A 17,925-nucleotide genomic window follows, 5' to 3' on the forward strand; every position below is an offset into this window, starting at 1 on the left:
AAGTAACTAAATCATTTGAAATTGTTCCAACTTGAAAATTGATGCCATGGTCCAACTGCAACAGAAAAAAACCTATAAATTAACCCCCAAAGTGATTATTTTTAATTCTTCAGGAAATAGTACCCACAAGTGTTGATATGTTGGATAGAAGGGGTGAGGGGATCTGAGATGGCACAACTACCATGCTCAGACATAACCTTGTCAAAGATCTCCAGAAACAAGTATTTTAAACACTCTGCTCAGCTCCTCACCAGTAGCCACAGCCCAGCCCAACAAAGCCTCCTCCCAAATGTGACCAAAGCCAACTTGGAAACTTTGCTTTTTACAATTGCAGCTTGGCCTTAGATTCAAGACCTAAGCAAATCTTCCTCTCCCCAGCTTGGCAGAGCTAGCCAACAGACTTCACAAACAAAATCCTTCTGCTTATGCAAGCTTTCCAATACATTCTTGGAAGCAAGAAGCTCTAACTTACATCTCAACCAATGAAAAGGGAAGGGTGTCATTTTTTTCTAGATACAACTCATATCTCTGAGACTTTCTCCCTAAAATATTTGTTGATTTCTAATGTTTGCCCTAGCATGCTGACACTTTTACAAGAAGTCCTCAGACTTGCTTGCCCACAGTTTCCAAAGGACACTTCAAGAAGAGACTCAACTGCCAAGGCTCTCTAGTATCTCAATATTCCCAACAGGCTGCCATACGAACTCTACTGGGCGAGCAAAGCATTCTACTTTTAATAAAATGAAACACTTCCTGAACTTGTCTACCCCAGAAAACACAACATGCAAACTCATCCATCAATGGCAATAGTATAACGTCTACTCTGCATTTCACATGTCTAAAACTAAAGTGCAGAAAATTAATTTTAATTAATTTCTTATAATTCAACTTTTAAAGTATAGCATATTTTATTTATTACCACAATAAAAATACATCTGATGAATACATTTTCCAAGCACTGCTTAGACTTTATGATCTACACAGCACTACAGATTCTAGGTATTAGAAATGTAACCCAGTGAACACTGCTTTCAGTATTCCTATTGCCCTAGCCTGCTTCCCTGTTACTGTGATAAAAACATTACCAAAAGCAACTTGGGAAGAAAGGTTTTAGTTGGCTTTTAAGTCATAATCCATCACTAAAGGAAGGCAGGACAGGAGTTCAAAGCAGGAGCTGAAGCAGACCATGAAGGATCGTCACTCGCTGGCTCAATTCTCTTGGCTTGCACAGCTCAGTTCCACATTCCCAGAGTGGCACTCTGCACCATGGGCTGGGCTCTCTTACATCAATTAGTCAAGAAAATGCCGCACAGCCACACTCACAGGCCATTCTGATGGAGGAAGTTCTTCAGCTGAGATTCCTTCTTTTTGTCTAGGTTCATGTCAAGTGGACAAAAACTATGACTTTTTATAAATACAAAGGTTTTTTCCTAGAAAATAACCAACTAAAATGAATTATACATTTGCTGATGCTCCTCCTACTCAGCCATCTAAAGATTTTAATCCAGTTGTCTCAACCTCCCTCTTTCAGCAGAGTACGCACATTCTTTCTTTCAGACTGTGGACAAATAATTCCCACCCCTTACTTCTATACTTCAACATAGTTCTGCAGCAGTGGTCCTCCTAGAAGAAAATAGTCTACCATCACACTAGGGACCCAAGTGTGAAACAACACACTGTACGTTCTGAGTCAATCAAGCCTCCAAACAACCTTTTCCAAAGTCTTCCTTACAGCACTATTTTCAAGTATCCTGAGAGGCCAGCTGCTCAGAAAGCAGATGTACTAACCCTGACATGAGAGTCCATGGGGAATGAGAGTAAAGGACCCTGATACTACATAACATCATGGTCACTGAGCTGAGGGAAGGTCACAGCATTCCTTGCCTTGCAGTAACTCCTACATGCATTGTGTTTCATTAGACTTCTCAGAGAAAGCCACAACGTCACTAGCAGAGTAAAGTAGCCACTGAAAACTACAGAGAAGCTTGCTTTAAATTACAAGTTGCAGAGTCCAATATGGAACAAAGTAAAGAAGAAACCAAAGTCAGATTTGTCAACCACAAATGACCAGAGCTGAATAATTCTAAGGAAATGCTAGCCATACCAAAGTACAATAAAATTCCCAGCACATTTTAATTAGCTATACTTTCCTCACATGATAGTACAGTGTATCAAAATGTAAAAAGTCTCTGGAAAGCAGAGTTTATGTTCCAAATTGATAGGTGCTTGTTTTTCTTTCTTTGAAGAGAAGCAGGCATCATGGATCTGGAATATGGCGTCCCAAAAAGGCTGACAGATGTGTCCATCTAACAGCACCTATAACAACCATGTAATGAGCTGGCTGTCCTAAAGGAGTTCCTCAAGGGCAAACACACGAGGGACTGGAAATGTAATCACAACAAAGAATCCATGTGTTCTCAATTATAAAATCCCAGTGTTCTGCAAAGTGAAAGCATTTTTACACAATTCATTTGGCAGCCAACACTTGTCTGATGTGATACTGATTGGTGGTTAAAGACTGTTGAGAATAGTCTTTATTTTCCCCATTAAAAGTGACTGTTAATCAGTTTTACTTATATGTGATTATTAATGTGTGACTAAAGACTAATGCTTCAGATGCTGCTGGGGATACAGTACACACACACACACACACACACACACACACACACACACACACACACACGCACACACCCTTTCTAAACTCTCGAACACACTGAATTCTAACACTGGCCTCTAGAGTCTTTGGATTTCAGATTATAAACATGTTGCAATTATTACATTTGTAGCTGATCATGTTAAACATAATCAATACTTGTCATTTTGCTGAATTATCTCCGATGATTTCTGATCACTAAGAATAAAAATGAACTCTCTGTAACTGTCTACAACTGCTATTTTTAAAGGGCTGTGATCTAAGGCATTACCTGGTAACTTGTTAGAAATGTAGAATCCCAAGACTGTCCCTGTTGATCAGAATTTGCATTTTCATAAGACAAAGTAATATGCATGCACAGAGTTTTCAGAAGCAAAACCTGCAAGACCTGGGAAGGTCTGCCCCTCTCACTCACCCCAACAGTCCACTGACTTCTCGCACGCTGACCCACTTTTCTCCAGTCCCTCTGGCTTTATTACTGGCATCAGACACAGAAGATTCACACGCCCTGCACAGGCCCTCGGCCTGCATTTTCCTGTGCTATCTTTCACTCATCACCTCCTCAGCTCTGTACTCAGTGAGGCCTTCCTGTTTTCTCATCTGAAAAGTCAAAACACCATGACACTCCTGTTCTCCTTCATACTGCAGAAGCAATGGCAGGGAAAACCGCTGGCATCTCAACCCAGATCAAAGCAGTAATAACGTGTTACGGCTGCATCATTACTCAACACTACACATTTCAAAATACAGCTCAGCTAAGAATGCCCTGCTGCAGTACTGGTTTTATTAAATCTCAAACCTAAAGACACAGCTTTTGTGTATTCTATGTGACAAAATGGGAAGTACATAAGGTGCATTTGTCTACCTGGATATTGAGTATGATGAATAAAGTAATAAATACAACAATCTTGAATAAAAGCACATATGAGATCATCAGAGTTGAGAGCTGGTGGCTGCAAATTTCATAAACATCATTTCACTTGAAAGAATGACAGACAAACCATGACTAATCAAATGTGGGTATTTGGTAGATATTTTCTTAAAAATGAACAAAGTAAGCTTGTCATTCAACAAAACTGACAGTATTTATTACTAGTCATAAAATTCAAGCTTTCAAGTAAAAATTAGAATTTGAGGAAACTTTACCAACCACCACAAGCTTAACAGATTGATAATATTTAAAGACTCCCAACAAGATAGAGGGTTATAATTAAAGAATGTGATTTTTAAATATACTGCAGAATAAAATGTGTTAACATGAGAAGATCTGTATAATTCTATACACTAATCGTTTTTGAAATACCAAGTATACAATAATATAGCACCATATATGGGTAAAAGATATAGTTAAATACAAGGTTCACTAATGAATTTTAATATTAACAGACGAAATGTTCACTGATACTATTTCAGGGTCTACAATCATTTTCATGATTTACTCGCTAGAAGCTGGGGAGATAATCAATTGGTAAAATGCTTGCCACATAAGCGTGAGGACCTAAGTTTGATCAAAGCACCCCCACAAAATGTCTGGCAAGGCTGTGCATGTCTGTAATGCCAGTGTTGAGGAGGCAGAGACAGAAGATCAATGGGGCTTGCTGGCCTGAAAATATAGTCAGATCAGTGAGCTTCAGTGTTGGTGAGAAACTCCCGTTCAAAACACTAAAGTGACAGAGACTGAGGAAGCCACCCAACATGTATACTCAGCCATACACTACATGTACAAACACGTACACATATATACACATATGAAAATAAAATACTACTCATCAAATTTTAGGGTAGCATCAAAGAAAATCAGCAACTATCTAAAAAGACTATTAAAATACTTCGTTTTCATTTTTTCAACTACGTGCCTATCTGAAGACAGTTTCTTCATTACTCAAAATCATAGTCCTAAAGACAGGTGAGATATTTAATCGCCAATTCTCTACAATCAGACATAACCAACAAACAAAACTCTTTTCTTATTACTTTATTAAATGTTTTCTCATATTATTTATTCTAGCATGTAATAGCCTTGTTAACATTACCTTTAAATTAACTGCTAATTTTGTTATTTTTCAATTTTAATTTTAAATACAGTGAATATTGTTAACCCAAAACACAGCTTTTATCTCAAAGGGAGTAAGAGATTGTTTATTCTGTAACCAAACTTGGTGACCAAATTTGATTTATTTTAGCCCAAGTCTGTTCCAACATGAAAGCAGCTTCATGCAGTTTCTATAGTAAGAGCCAAAGCAGCCGTAAATCAAGACGCTTTTAAAACAACAAGTTGGGATCACTGATCAGCAGCCAGGTGGTTCAGCAATGTGGGGAGACCTCAGCTACAGGCCTCAGATGCTCAACTCTTCTGCCTTCTGACTGGTGGAAGTAGGCTTTGTTAATACACTGTAAAAGGTTTTGTGGGTTTTATCTGCAGGATGTTAGTTAGGTTGGCTTGCCTCTAGTTATAGGTTGTTAGTTAGGTCTGACACATAGAGGGATTAGAAAACCCCTAGGAACAGCCCAAGATAAACTGTAGCTGGGCTCTGAGAAGGAAACGTCCCACCCTCTCCTCACCACTCAAGCTCTAACAGTCAGTCAGCTTTTGTATACACAGCTTTTTTCCCCAGAGATCCTCATTCACAATATATAAACATGTAATGCACCCCACAACCAAAACAATCTATGGGGCTCTCAGTAATAGCGACTAGGTGAACGGGCTGAAATTAGTTTGAGTGTCTAAAAACAAGTTAAAGCAATAGCTAGTCCACGGTACTAGATTTGTACACCTTATAATTCACCAGGTTTTGTTAAATGCTTTTAAACTTATTTTGTTAATAACTCAAAACAACCTTGAGAAATAGGTATAATTCATATGCCTTTTAAAAATTAGAAAACCAGTAACAGAGACCAAGGCATAAACACAGTTAAACACGCTCAGCAGAGTCAGTCCTTAACCCAGATCATACTCTTTCACTGCACATGCTCATAGCTGTGACTGGTAACAGGGATGCTTATGGTCAAGGCAAGAGTGAGAGCCAGGAAGCTCATCTACAAGTGTTGACTCAGTCAGAGAGAACCAAATTACTTGAGAATGGAGAGGAGGCATGCTAAGGAAGGTCACATGAATAAAAGGCCTGTAAACTGCTCAAAGACAGGCTCTGCTGGTATTTGAGGGGATCCTTCAAATGCGGGCCCAAGAGTCCAACACTAAGCTAAATAATGTATACAACTAGCCAGTGTGGAAGGCTAGCAAGGGGATGTCTCTTACAGCCAGGTTCATTCACACTGTTGGCACATTCTTGCCATTGCTGGCTTCCTTATAGTACATCCTTCACTGTAAGTCTTGGGATGTTCCCTGGTTGTCATGTTCAGAGAGAATGATCATATCTTAAATCCACTAAGGCTGAAGCGCTAACTCTCAGGCCTACATCATGCTTATCTCTTGAAGTGACACTATCCTGACTGGGCTCAGTGACAGGAAGGGCACATGTCTGTATTCATAAAGGAGTCCTATTAAGGTCAAGAACAGCAACCTCTTCCAAATTCAAATTTTCTTAAGCTAAAAATCCTGCTGGAATATGCAGATAAACTCTGCATAATCCTGCATTTCTGCTTCCTGTGATATTAACTATGAATCATTTTTGTTGAGGATGGTTTCTTTTGAAAAAGGAACCTAATATATAGGGGTGGGAGGAAGAAGTGGGTGGCAGAGCGGCACTCATGATTTTTGCAATGTGGCATTCACACCAGCTGTGGAGGTTGGTACAGAAGGTAAAGTGAGACCTCAGACTGTTGTCCGTGTGTTGGGAAGGAGGGAGAAAGCCATAAGTCAAGCTATCAGAGTTCATATGCATCCATGCAATGTGTTATCAAGTGAGGGATGGACTACATAACTGTACAAGAAAGAAAGATAGAAAACTGACTCTGCATGCATTAGGGAGACAGGAATGGAAAATCCATCCTGCCCAAAATCTCCAGCACATAAGAAAGGAGCTCACAAGCTTCTCTGAAGACTAATGGCACTCTCTTTCCCCAGTATCTCATTTCATGACAGCAATTCTATAGCAAACTAGCCATTCTCACAGCTTCATTCACGTCCAGATCACCCTAACACTATTGTTGCCTTGAATCTCTAAGTTCATCAGATCCCAATCTTCTACCTGCAGTTTCTGTAGTAACTGAGGGTGAAAAAGAGAATGCTCAATCCAATGACTGTGCTCTCTGGTATTTCCCAGTCAAGTGGGCTGCCAACAACCCTCCTACCTCCTAGGTCCTGGCGCGTGCTGCCTAAACCCCTCTGCCAGCTGAACTACATCCCTAGTCCTGCGCTCCATCTCTGTGCTCTTTTCAGTGTTCCACGTGTGTCCTGCAAGAGAGCTGTGGTGACCTATGGTGACCTGTGGTGACCTGTGGCACTTAATGCCTGCATCACACTCCTGTGTGCTGCCTATGACCTTGCAAAGGCTTGCATCCCTGCTGTTCTGCACACCGTATGTGAAAGCATGGGCCTCTGTACAAGCCAGGACCTAGACTTATCAGCTGAACCACAGTGGCTCATACCTATAATCCCAGTACTCAGGAAGGTGGAAGCAGGAGAATCAGAAGTTCAATGTCATTCTCAGCTACAAAGCATGTTCAAAGCCAGCCTAGGCTAGAGACTCTCTGTCTTAAATTTTTTTAAGATTTTTTTTTAAGTAAAGAGTACTTGAGAGCTTCCCATTTGGAGTTTAAATGGAAGAGTTTTCCTGAAAGCTAATATGAATTTCTGATAGGCAGACCATAATGACCTGTCTCACTTTGAGGGGCTGGTTTTGACAGTACGGTAGTGATCAACAACATGGGATGCAGGCTTATGGAAATCTGCCTGTAAAAATCAGTATTTTATTTTGGTTAAGGACGAAGAATGTTTGCTGCTGTATTACTATTTTCCCTGAGATAGCTAATATTAAAGAAAATTTCAGGAAAATACACAGAGATGTCAGTAGAGAGGTTTCCATACAGTCTTCAGAACATCGGTGATGCAAGATCAAAGGTGTGACAAAAGAAAGCTCCTTCCTGTCACTCTGCAACAAAAAGTTCCTAAGCATTTCCTGCATGACAAACATCAAGAGCCTGACCCAAGTGAATGTAACAAATGCATGTGCAGGTGCAAAACATACATACTGCACATACAAATACATGCATATAAGACAATTACAAAGCACAATGTGGATATAGGTATTGGTTAAAACCATGTAAAGCAATCATGACTCAAACAGGACAAGAGATCTCTTACATGAACACGGTTAAAAGTTAATGAATTTCTACCAACTAACAGAAAGAAGAGACAAGTCAACAGAATATCCACAAGACATCATACATGAAAGAACTTTCTGAGAGATCTTTATTTAAGCAATCATTGTTTTCACATTTCTACCACAGGCCTCATGTTTGAAATGTGTTCCAGAAAAATGGACAGGCAAATCATTACCAATTCTTAAATATCTAAATATCCTTTGTTTAATTTGAAATTCAAATTAAAACATCTTAATAAACAATATTGCTATACTAGAAGCAGATTGAGTGACTTATGTCAGGCAGCTATGAAGAAGCATTTGGTCTAAAACACTGTCTGCAAGCTTTACTGCATTAACATCGTTAGGATGCCCTCCAAAATGTAGAATTCTAGGATCTGGAACAAAAGAGCATTGCCACTGCAAAGGGAAAAAGGAGTATGTGATTGAAGAGGTAAAGGCAGGCAGATCTCTGAGGAGAACCTGAGTTTAACACCAGTCTGGTCTACAGACTGAGTTCCAGGACAGCCAGAGTTACAGATAGAAACTCTGTCTTAGAAAAAAAAAATGTGATTCAAACCAACATCAAGCACAGAAAAATAACTGCAATGGAAAAAATATTTTCATTGTTTTTATATTCTGCAAGAGATGAATATATCATTAATGGCTTTAAATTCCTGTGATATAACAAAATAAATGATTCTTTAATAGTTCATAACTGACCATCAAATCAAAGCAGGGGCCACAGAACTTTCTCAGGGAACAACCTAGAGTGTGCTCACTCAGAAACAAGCCAGAACTTACAATTCTAGTCTTAACCTACTTTTACACTTTATGTGCAGTTTGTTCAAAAGTAATTATCCACTATGTATTTCTCTGAGTGTTTGTTGCATTTATTTTTTGACGTTGAGAAGTAAACACGACTCCTTACAGTTGATGGCACTGGACCAAGCAAAAAGAGGTGTAAAGAGGGCAGCCAGGGTTTTGCCACAGGCCACAGAATTTAGGGAAAGCCCATATAAAATTTTTAAGATAATGATAATCAGAAATTAGAGGACATGAACAAAATGTATCTGAGTAGGAAGCAAAAGATTGTAGCACATACCCAAAAGCCCAGTTAGAGAAGTAGTTGTTTAATATTTTACAAATGTCAAAAAGATACACAAAAAAATCCATCTAAGTTATTTAAAATCCACTTGTTCTCAAATGCAGACTACAAACCTAAACACAAAAATAAAGTCAAGAAATTTTATAGTTAAAAAGTTTGCAACCCACACCTAGAAGTTTCTTTGACTCTGAAAAATACTTAAAAAAAAAAAAAAAACAACAACTGGAAATGGATACAGTTGAAAGCATACTTTTTTATTTTATCAATGAAAAATTAGCCAAGTCACTTCATAAATAAAAAATCACCATCTTAGTACTCAACTATGGCAGTGAGTAAACAAGCCCTGGATGCTGGCAAACAGCCCCACATTTGTTCCCATACTGCATTCTTCTGACCATAATTTCTCTAGCACCTACTTCAGAAATGAAATGCTGAAATGCAATGTTAACATGAAGTCAACAAAAATTAAAATTTAAAAAGATGTTTTACACAGGCAGAGGGTGTGAACAGAACACCAATGGTTTATGCTCTAAGATCAAGAATTGACAAATGGGACCTCATAAAATTGCAAAGCTTCTGTAAGGCAAAGGACACTATCATTAGGACAAAATGGCAACCAACAGTTTGGGAAAAGTTCTTTACCAATCCTACATCCCAGAGAGGGCTAATATCCAATATATACAAAGAACTCAAAAAGTTAAGACTCCAGAGAACAAAATAATCCTATTAAAAAATGGTACAGAGCTAAACAAAAAATTCTCAACTGAGAAGTATCAAATGGCTGAGAAGTACCTAAAGAAATATTCAACATCCTTAGTCATCAGGGAAATGCAAATCAAAACAACCCTGAGAATCCACCTCATACCAGTCAGAATGGCTAAATTCAAAAACTCAGGTGACAACAGATGCTGGGGAGGATGTGGAGAAAGAGGAACACTCCTCCATTGTTGGTGGCATTGCAAGGTGGTACAACCACTCTAGAAAGCAGTCTGGAGGTTCCTCAGAAAATAGTGCTACCTGAGGACCCAGCTATACCTCTCCTGGGCATATACCCAAAAGATGCTTCAACATAACAAGGACACATGCTCCACTATGTTCATAGCAGCCTTATTTATAATAGCCAGAAGCTGGAAAGAACCCAGATGTCCCTCAACAAAGGAATGGATACAGAAAATGTGGTGCATTTACAAAATGGAGTACTATTCAGCTATTAAAAACGACTTCATGAAATTCTTAGGCAAATGGATGGAACTAGAAAATATCATCCTGAGTGAGGTAACCCAATCACAAAAGAACACACATGGTATGCACTCACTGATTAAGTGGTTATTAGCCCAAAAGCTCAAGATACAATTCACAGAACACATGAAGTTCAAATGTGGATGCTTTAGTCCTTCTTAGAAGGGAGAACAAAATACTCACAGGAGGAAATACAGGGACAAAGAGTGGAGCAAAGACCGAAGAAAAGGCCATCCAGAGACTGCCCCACCTGGTGTCCATCCCAGATGCAGCCACCAAACCCAGTCACTATTGCTGATGCCAAGAAGTGCCTGCTGACAGGAGCCTGATATGGGTGTCTCCTGAGAGGCTCTGCCAGAGCCCTACTGATACAGATGAGGATGCTTGCAACTAACCATTGGACTGAGCATGGGGACCCCATTGGAGGGGTTAAAGAAAGGACTGAAGTAGGAGAAGGAGTTTGCAACCCTATAGGGAGAATAACAATAGCAACCAACCACACCCCCCCACACCCAGAGCTCTCAGGGACTAAACCACCAACCAAAGAGTAGCCATAGAGGGACCCATGGCTCCAGCCACATATGTAGCAGAGGATGGCATTGTCCTGCATCAATAAGAGGAGAAGCACTTGGTCCTGTGAAAGCTCATTTCCCAGTGAATGCCAGGGTGTTGAGGTGGAGGGGGAGCATCCTCACAGAAGAAGGGAGAGGGGGTGTGGGAGAGGGGGGGGAAACTGAGAAAGGGGATAACATTTGAAATGTAAATACATAAAATATCCAATTTAAAAAGATGTTTTACAAGCTTTTAAAAGGAGATCTAGGGAGGTGGCGGTGGCGCACTCTTTAATCCCAGCACTCGGGAGGCAGAGGCAGCTAGATCAGAGTTCAAGGCCAGACTGGTCTACAAAGCAAGTCCAGGACAGCCAGGGCTACACAGTAAAAGGAGATCTAGTGCAAAATGACAGGATGTCAGTAACTAATCTGAAAGGACACTGAGCCCTTGACACAAAAAAGGCCAAGCTAACAAAGGAATGCTTTCCATGTGCAGCCTGCCCACAGAGCAGTCAGTGCGCCAGCTTAGCAAGGACATGTAACAATTGTTCTAAGAAGAAAGCTGTATGATTCTTTCTTCCAGTATAATAGACTCTTCACAAACCTTCCCAAGAAGGGTGGGAAATGAGCACTTGCCAACCTCCAAAGTATTTGGTTAAGGGCTTAAACTTAGACATTCAAAAATCTGACTCAATCTGCAACCACAACAAAATTTGTTTTACTGCTCTTATTCTATGGCCTTGCATTTGCAGCTTGACTCCCTTATGAAGAGGCCAAGAAAAATTCAGAATGTCCCCATGAAGCAATGATCCAGCAATATAATATACTAAATGTACTTCCCATTTTAGCCTCTTTGAGCACAATGCTACTCCCAATGAAACTGTTGGTAGAATTTTACAGAGCAGCCAACAGCATAAATTCCTCTACCGATCTCAACGTGAGTCAGCATCATTCCCTCCACACAGAATATTAATGTAAATAGTAGAGATAAAACAGCATCAACTAGGGGTTGGGGATTTAACTCAGTGGTAGAGCGCTTGCTTAGCAAGCTCAAGGCCCTGGGTTCAGTACTCAGCTCCGAAAAAAACAAACAAACAAACAAACAAACAAACAAACAAAAAACCAGCATCAACTAAATGTTACACAGACAGGGTAAGAAGAAGCCTGAAGTAATTCACATTACAATCCGTACATTCCCGCTGACGTCACTATTGCTCTACTCAGCAATAGTGGAGCATTCAGAATTAGAATTAGGAATTGATAGCGCGGCGGCCAGCGGGCTGGCGCCGTACTGCGCATGCACGGGCCTTGTCGGCGGGACATTTTGGAGGGTTTGGCGGGTTACTGAAAGATGACATTCGTGAGAGAGTGACTAAGAAGTGAGGGGGCAGGAGCGGATGGCATGTGGTTCTATTCAGAGACGTGTTGGGGTGTCTGTGCTGTATGCACTACGCATCTATGGTTCCAGGAACCCACCATGGGTCTTGAAACACATCCCAGAGAATAAGAAGCCACTATCATAATGATATATGTATTTGGTACTTGTCCCTGGTTTCTGTCACAGAACTCCTGACCTCTTGTGATTTCCTGAGTCGCGTGGCTCCAAACTGATCTCTCCATTCAATGACCAGCCAGCATGGAATCTTTGGATGAAGAGAAGAGGCACCATTATCCCCACATCAGAGCTAAGAAGCAGAGGCAAAGAGATTCAGGGTGACTTCTGTTTGATTCCTTCCTGTCAGATCCTCTTATCATTGGGTTGTTGTGACCTAACTACAATACAAATTCATTACTTGGGTGATAGCTGGTGACAGGGTGACCTGCTAAGTAGCCCTTACTCACTACTGGGTAAGATGGTCCACACCATGCATTGCTTTGAGCACTAGTGAAAGTGTGACAAATCCTGGGCAGATTCTACTGAGAGAATTGGTGGTAAAGGGCCGGCAAGGTGGCTCAGTGGGTAGGGTGCTTGATTGTAAGCCTGATGACCTGAGTTCGATCCCTGGATCCCACGTGATATAAAGAGAGAACCAATACCTTCGAGTTATATCCTTTTCCCCACACACTCGCACATCCCCTCCCCCAATAAATAAAAAAAAAAAAAACATCAAAATGTACATAGAACAAAAGGGTAAGTTGGTGTCTTAACTTATCGTGCATTTCCTAAAATCCTTTGGAAGAAACGTTCTGTGTATGTTTCAGAAACTTTTTCAAAGGCTTGAGGGTGGAGCTTGGCTGGAAGAATCCTGCCCTCACATACAACCAGGTTATGGGTTTGGTCCCCGGTACCACATAAACTGTGCAGGGTGGCAGAATCCAGTTATTCCAACACTTGGGAGAGGGATGCTGGATGATCATCAATCCCAACGTTATCTTGATGTAGGTAGAAAGTTTCAGGCTGGTCTGGGTTACATGAGCCTAAAACAGTGATGATGATGATGATGATGATGATGATGATGATGATGATGATGATGATGATGATGATGGTGATGATGATAAAATCAACAAATATTAAACCAAAGAAGCTACATAAAAAGGAGGAAGTGTAGAAAGAAAGTCAGTTGTCTGCCATTAATCATCTTTAAAGGACTGGTCTGGTAACTTAGTATCCTACAGACAGAGCCCCAGAGTGGCAGGGCAGCCTGACATGTGGTACCATGTAGGTAGAAGGTTCTTACACAAGGCCCTCAGAGGTAGTTCTTTTCTAAGACCCTGGGGATCACCACACCTTTGAGGGTGGTTGCTTGTAAACCTAGCAGGCTGCCAAGGGCCCCCTCTGAGTATATCTAGTCAAGTAAGGGGCAGGATGATAGCACGGGCTATCAGTCTCACTTCCATGGTGAGGGACAGGGCTGCAGGTCTCACTGCTATGCTGAAGCCATTGACAGAAGTACCCGATGGAGGGAAAAGTTTATTTTACCTTGGATCATATTTGCTATGCAGATCATTGTGATGGGGAAGGTATGGACGTAGGAGCTAAGGTGTCAGTCATGTGTCTATAGTCAGGTCAGCAAACAGGAAGAGGGGGAAGGTCAGGGATCAGGGAAGAAAGAGGGAAGAGGAGTAGAAAGAGGGAGAGAGGGGAGAAGACAGAGAGATGAGGGGCAGTTCACTGCCTCCTTTTAGTTCTGTTAGGACCCCAGCCCATGGGATTGTGATTTCCACATTAAGAGTATGTCATCTCAGTTAAATCTCTCAGGAAACACCCCTACAGACACGCCCACTGATATGGCTCCTAGGTGACTGCAAATCTGGTTGAGATGACATTCACAATGAGCCATCGAAAAGACTCAGTGGGATTATTGATACCCAGCATGGCAAGCAGACTGTGGCTGGCCGGTTTTGCCAGTGGGCTGTCATAGGCTTTGAATACCCAAGTGTTACCTGGGACAACACGTGGGATGAATTGGCATGAAGACATTCTTTTCCACTCCCATTGCTTAATCGCTGATCCATTGCTGTGAAGAGACACCATGACCAAGGCAACTCTTACAGAAGGAAGCGCTTAATCGGGGGCTTTCTTAGAATTTTATAGACTTAGTCCATTATCATCATGGCAGGAGCATGGCAGCACACAAGCAGACATGGTGCTGGAGATGTAGCTGAGAGGACAACCTCATCCACAGGCAGAGGAGAGAGAGAGAGAGAGAGAGAGAGAGAGAGAGAGAGAGAGAGAGAGAGAGAGAGAGAGAAAGGGAGGGAGAGACAGAGACAGAGAGACAGAGACAGAGAGACAGAGAGAGACAGACAGAGAGAGAGAGAGAGCGGGAGAGAGAGAGGGAGAGACAGAGACAGAGACAGAGAGAGAGAGACAGAGAGAGAGAGAGAGAGAGGGAGAGACAGAGACAGAGACAGAGAGACAGAGAGAGAGAGACAGAGAGAGAGAGAGAGAGGCCCCAGTGACAGGCTTTCTCCAACGAGGCCGTACCTTCTAATCTTCATCCTTTCAAATAGTTCTACTACTTCCTGGAGACTAAGCATTCAAATAAATGAGCCTATGGGGGTCATTCTTATTCAAACCACCATACCAATCATGTGTCCTCTGTCCCCATACGTCCTCTCAGAGCAAACCAAACCAAGGCAAACCAAACCAAGGCAAATCAAACCATGACCACATCCCTCCCAGCTGTAAACCCACTTGTCACTCTGTCACTTGTCTATTTAGCTGCTCCAGCAGCACTCCAGGGATGCGCCAAGAGGACTTTTAAAAATAAAACATCAATCAGTAGCATCCAGACAATGAAGCAACCTGAAGCGGATCCGAGAGATCCAGAAGCCTGCAGGGGTCTAGGGTCTTGATCTTCTCAGGCCTGGTGTGAGGTAGTGTGTGGAGAGAGAGAACACCAGGCTATACGGTGTGCAAAGGTGATCTCTGTCATTTGCAAATGTATCCTTACAAGTTCCTAGCACAGTGCCAGGCACACAACCTCTGCTCAGAAAGCCATTACTGAACAAACGAGGACTTGGCATGGAGTCAGCTGAGACTCCATGAACATTTGAGACTGACTGAATATTTGAGATACCTGGTCTGGCTTAGCTATGGAGCCCAGCAGTGTAAACAGCCAATGAACTCATAAACAAAACTTGGAATTCATAAAGCATGCCGTGAAGGTCCCTAAACCAGGCAGAACACAGTTACAGGTAGAGCACCGGCAAGTATTTAGATCTGACCAGCAGCCTCACCAGTTCCCTTGGGCCCAAGAGCATGTCTAAGGAAACCAGAACTGAGAGCCGCAGGGTTGTGGTCCAGTGGAGCTCAGAGTAGGTCCTGGGGGAGGTTTGTGCTCACACTCAAATGGCCTCCAGTTCGGAGAACAGCTGTTGTGTTCAGGTCCAAGGGAAAAAAATGCTAATCCATATGTCCTTGGTGTGTCCCAATTAGAAGTGTCCAGATGATCGATCGGACAGTCCCCAGCCAGCTCTGGAGCATGGCCATACTGCTGAAGGTTGGTTCAATGTTCAGCAGCATGTGCCCAGCTCCTTCTCTCTCCATTGTTCATCAAGGGAATATTTGATAAACAGCTTTGTTGTTTCTGCTGCGGGTTGGGGGGTAACTGAGTAAAATGTGTTCTGAAGGACTCAAAAGGAAACACAAATCTAACCGGAAAAGCCCCCTTCACGAATTGTTACATTTAATGTATTGTTATGTTAACAATGAGGAAAAGCCACAGCACTACTGGGATGAGGGCTCCCAACAGACGATGATGACGATGACGATGATGACGATGACGATGACGATGATGATGATGACAACGAAGACAATGGTGATGACAATGATAATGATGATAATGATAATGATGATGACAGTGATGATGATGATGATGACAACGAAGATTATAATGATGATGACGACAACGATGATGACAATGAAGACGATAGTGATGACAATGACAATGATGATAATGATACGATGACAGTGTTGATGAGGATGACAATGATGACAATGAATGATGATGTCATGACAATGACGATGATGACAATGAAGATTATGACAATGATGATGACGATGACAATGATGATGTCAATGAATAATGATGACGACGACAATGATGACGATGATGATGATGACAGTGACAATGACAATGATGATGATGACAATGACTATGATGATGATGACGGTGACAATGGCAATGATGACGACAATGACAATGATGATGACAATGACAATGATGATGACAATGACAATGATGATGATGATGACAATGATGTCAATGAATAATGATGACAATGACGACGACGACCACGACGACGATGATGATGACAATGATGATGATGATGATGATGATGACAATGTCAATGAATAATGATGACAATGACGACGACGACGACCACGACGACGATGATGACAATGATGATGATGACGATGACGATGATGATGATGATGATGATAGTGATGATGATGATGATGACAATGACAATGATGGTGATGACAACGGTGAAGATGACAATGATAATGATAATGATGATGACAGTGAGAGTGATGGTGCTAACAATGATGATGCATGTGTGCATTCATATGTGTACACATGTATGAAAGCCAGACGACAACCTTAGGTGTCTTTCTGAAAAATGTCACTCACTTCCTTTAAGACAGGGTCTCTTATTGGATTGGAACTTACTGACTAAATTAGGCTGACTGGCCAGTAACCCCCAGGACATTTCCGTCCCTGCTTCTTCAGTGCTGAAACTATAGGTATGTGCTATTGTCCCTGGCATTTTACTTGGGTTCTGGGATTGAATTCATGACCTCTTGCTTACAGTGCAAGCACTTTAGTGAATGGTCTACATCTCCAACACCATCATGGGGTCTTAAGTCTATACAGATCTTTGTTCTAATCACACGCAATGGCAGCTGGCAGATAGGAAAAGAGCCACGTGTACTCATGTGTTGAGGGTCTTTGGAATATGGAGAAGGAAGAGGACCACAGTTAGTGCCTAGTCATTTTCCTTTATTGTTTCCTGTTTCCCAGAAGGAAATGCAGGAAGGAGTGCATTTTCTTGTCTTCCAATGGTGTCTGTGACGGTTCACGTTGGTCATCGACCTGATGGAATTTAGAATCAGCATGGAAAAAAATGTCTGAGTGTGTCCGTGAGAGATCGGATCCCCTGGAATAGGTTAACTGGTGTGAGGAGACCATCTCCAAAGGTGGCCAGAGCCATTTCATGGGCTGTAATCCCGTGTGGATAAAACGGAGAAAGTGAGCTGAGTGCCAACCATCACTTTCCCTCGCTTCCTGTCTGTGGATGGGATGTGACGCCAACTCCCGCCGCCATGCCTTCCGTGACTTGACAGCCTTCATGGCTGCAACATGAGACAAAATAAAGTCTGTTTTCCTTGAGGTGCCTTTGCTAGGTGTCTTGTTGCTGTGACAACACAAAACTACTAGAGCAGTGTTAAATGTAGATTGGAATAAGGTGGGCCTCATGGAGCATCTGTTACTGACACCAACCCCTTGGTTCCTTCACTGTAACGGCGTTCAGGTGTCTGCATTTTAAACACAGCTAACCAGACCACAGTGTTCTTTGTGTGTCCACTGAAATTACAGTTGGGAAACCAAATATTTTTTTTTTAACTTAATAAAATATCTTTTATGACCAGGAAAAAAAAAAAAA

The 17,925-nt window shown here is 41.7% G+C and overlaps 1 protein-coding gene across 19 annotated transcripts in view; it reads right to left on the minus strand.

Moving 5' to 3' along the window:
• Positions 1-17,925, minus strand: part of Chn1 (chimerin 1) — a 167,095-nt gene that overhangs the window by 129,245 nt on the left and 19,925 nt on the right. Inside the window, exons 1-2 of one of the 19 annotated variants that reach the window (XM_087654757.1) lie at positions 3,069-3,153; positions 2,925-2,963 (exon numbers count right to left, since the gene is read on the minus strand). In XM_087654757.1, coding sequence (XP_087510883.1) covers positions 2,925-2,963; positions 3,069-3,138 — 109 coding nt within the window. In that variant the 5' untranslated portion in view covers positions 3,139-3,153. 19 annotated transcript variants of the gene reach the window in all.

This window comes from Rattus norvegicus, chromosome 3 (genome assembly GCF_021556685.1).
Source record: "Rattus norvegicus strain SHRSP/BbbUtx chromosome 3, alternate assembly SHRSP_T2T, whole genome shotgun sequence".
Lineage (NCBI taxonomy): Eukaryota > Metazoa > Chordata > Mammalia > Rodentia > Muridae > Rattus > Rattus norvegicus.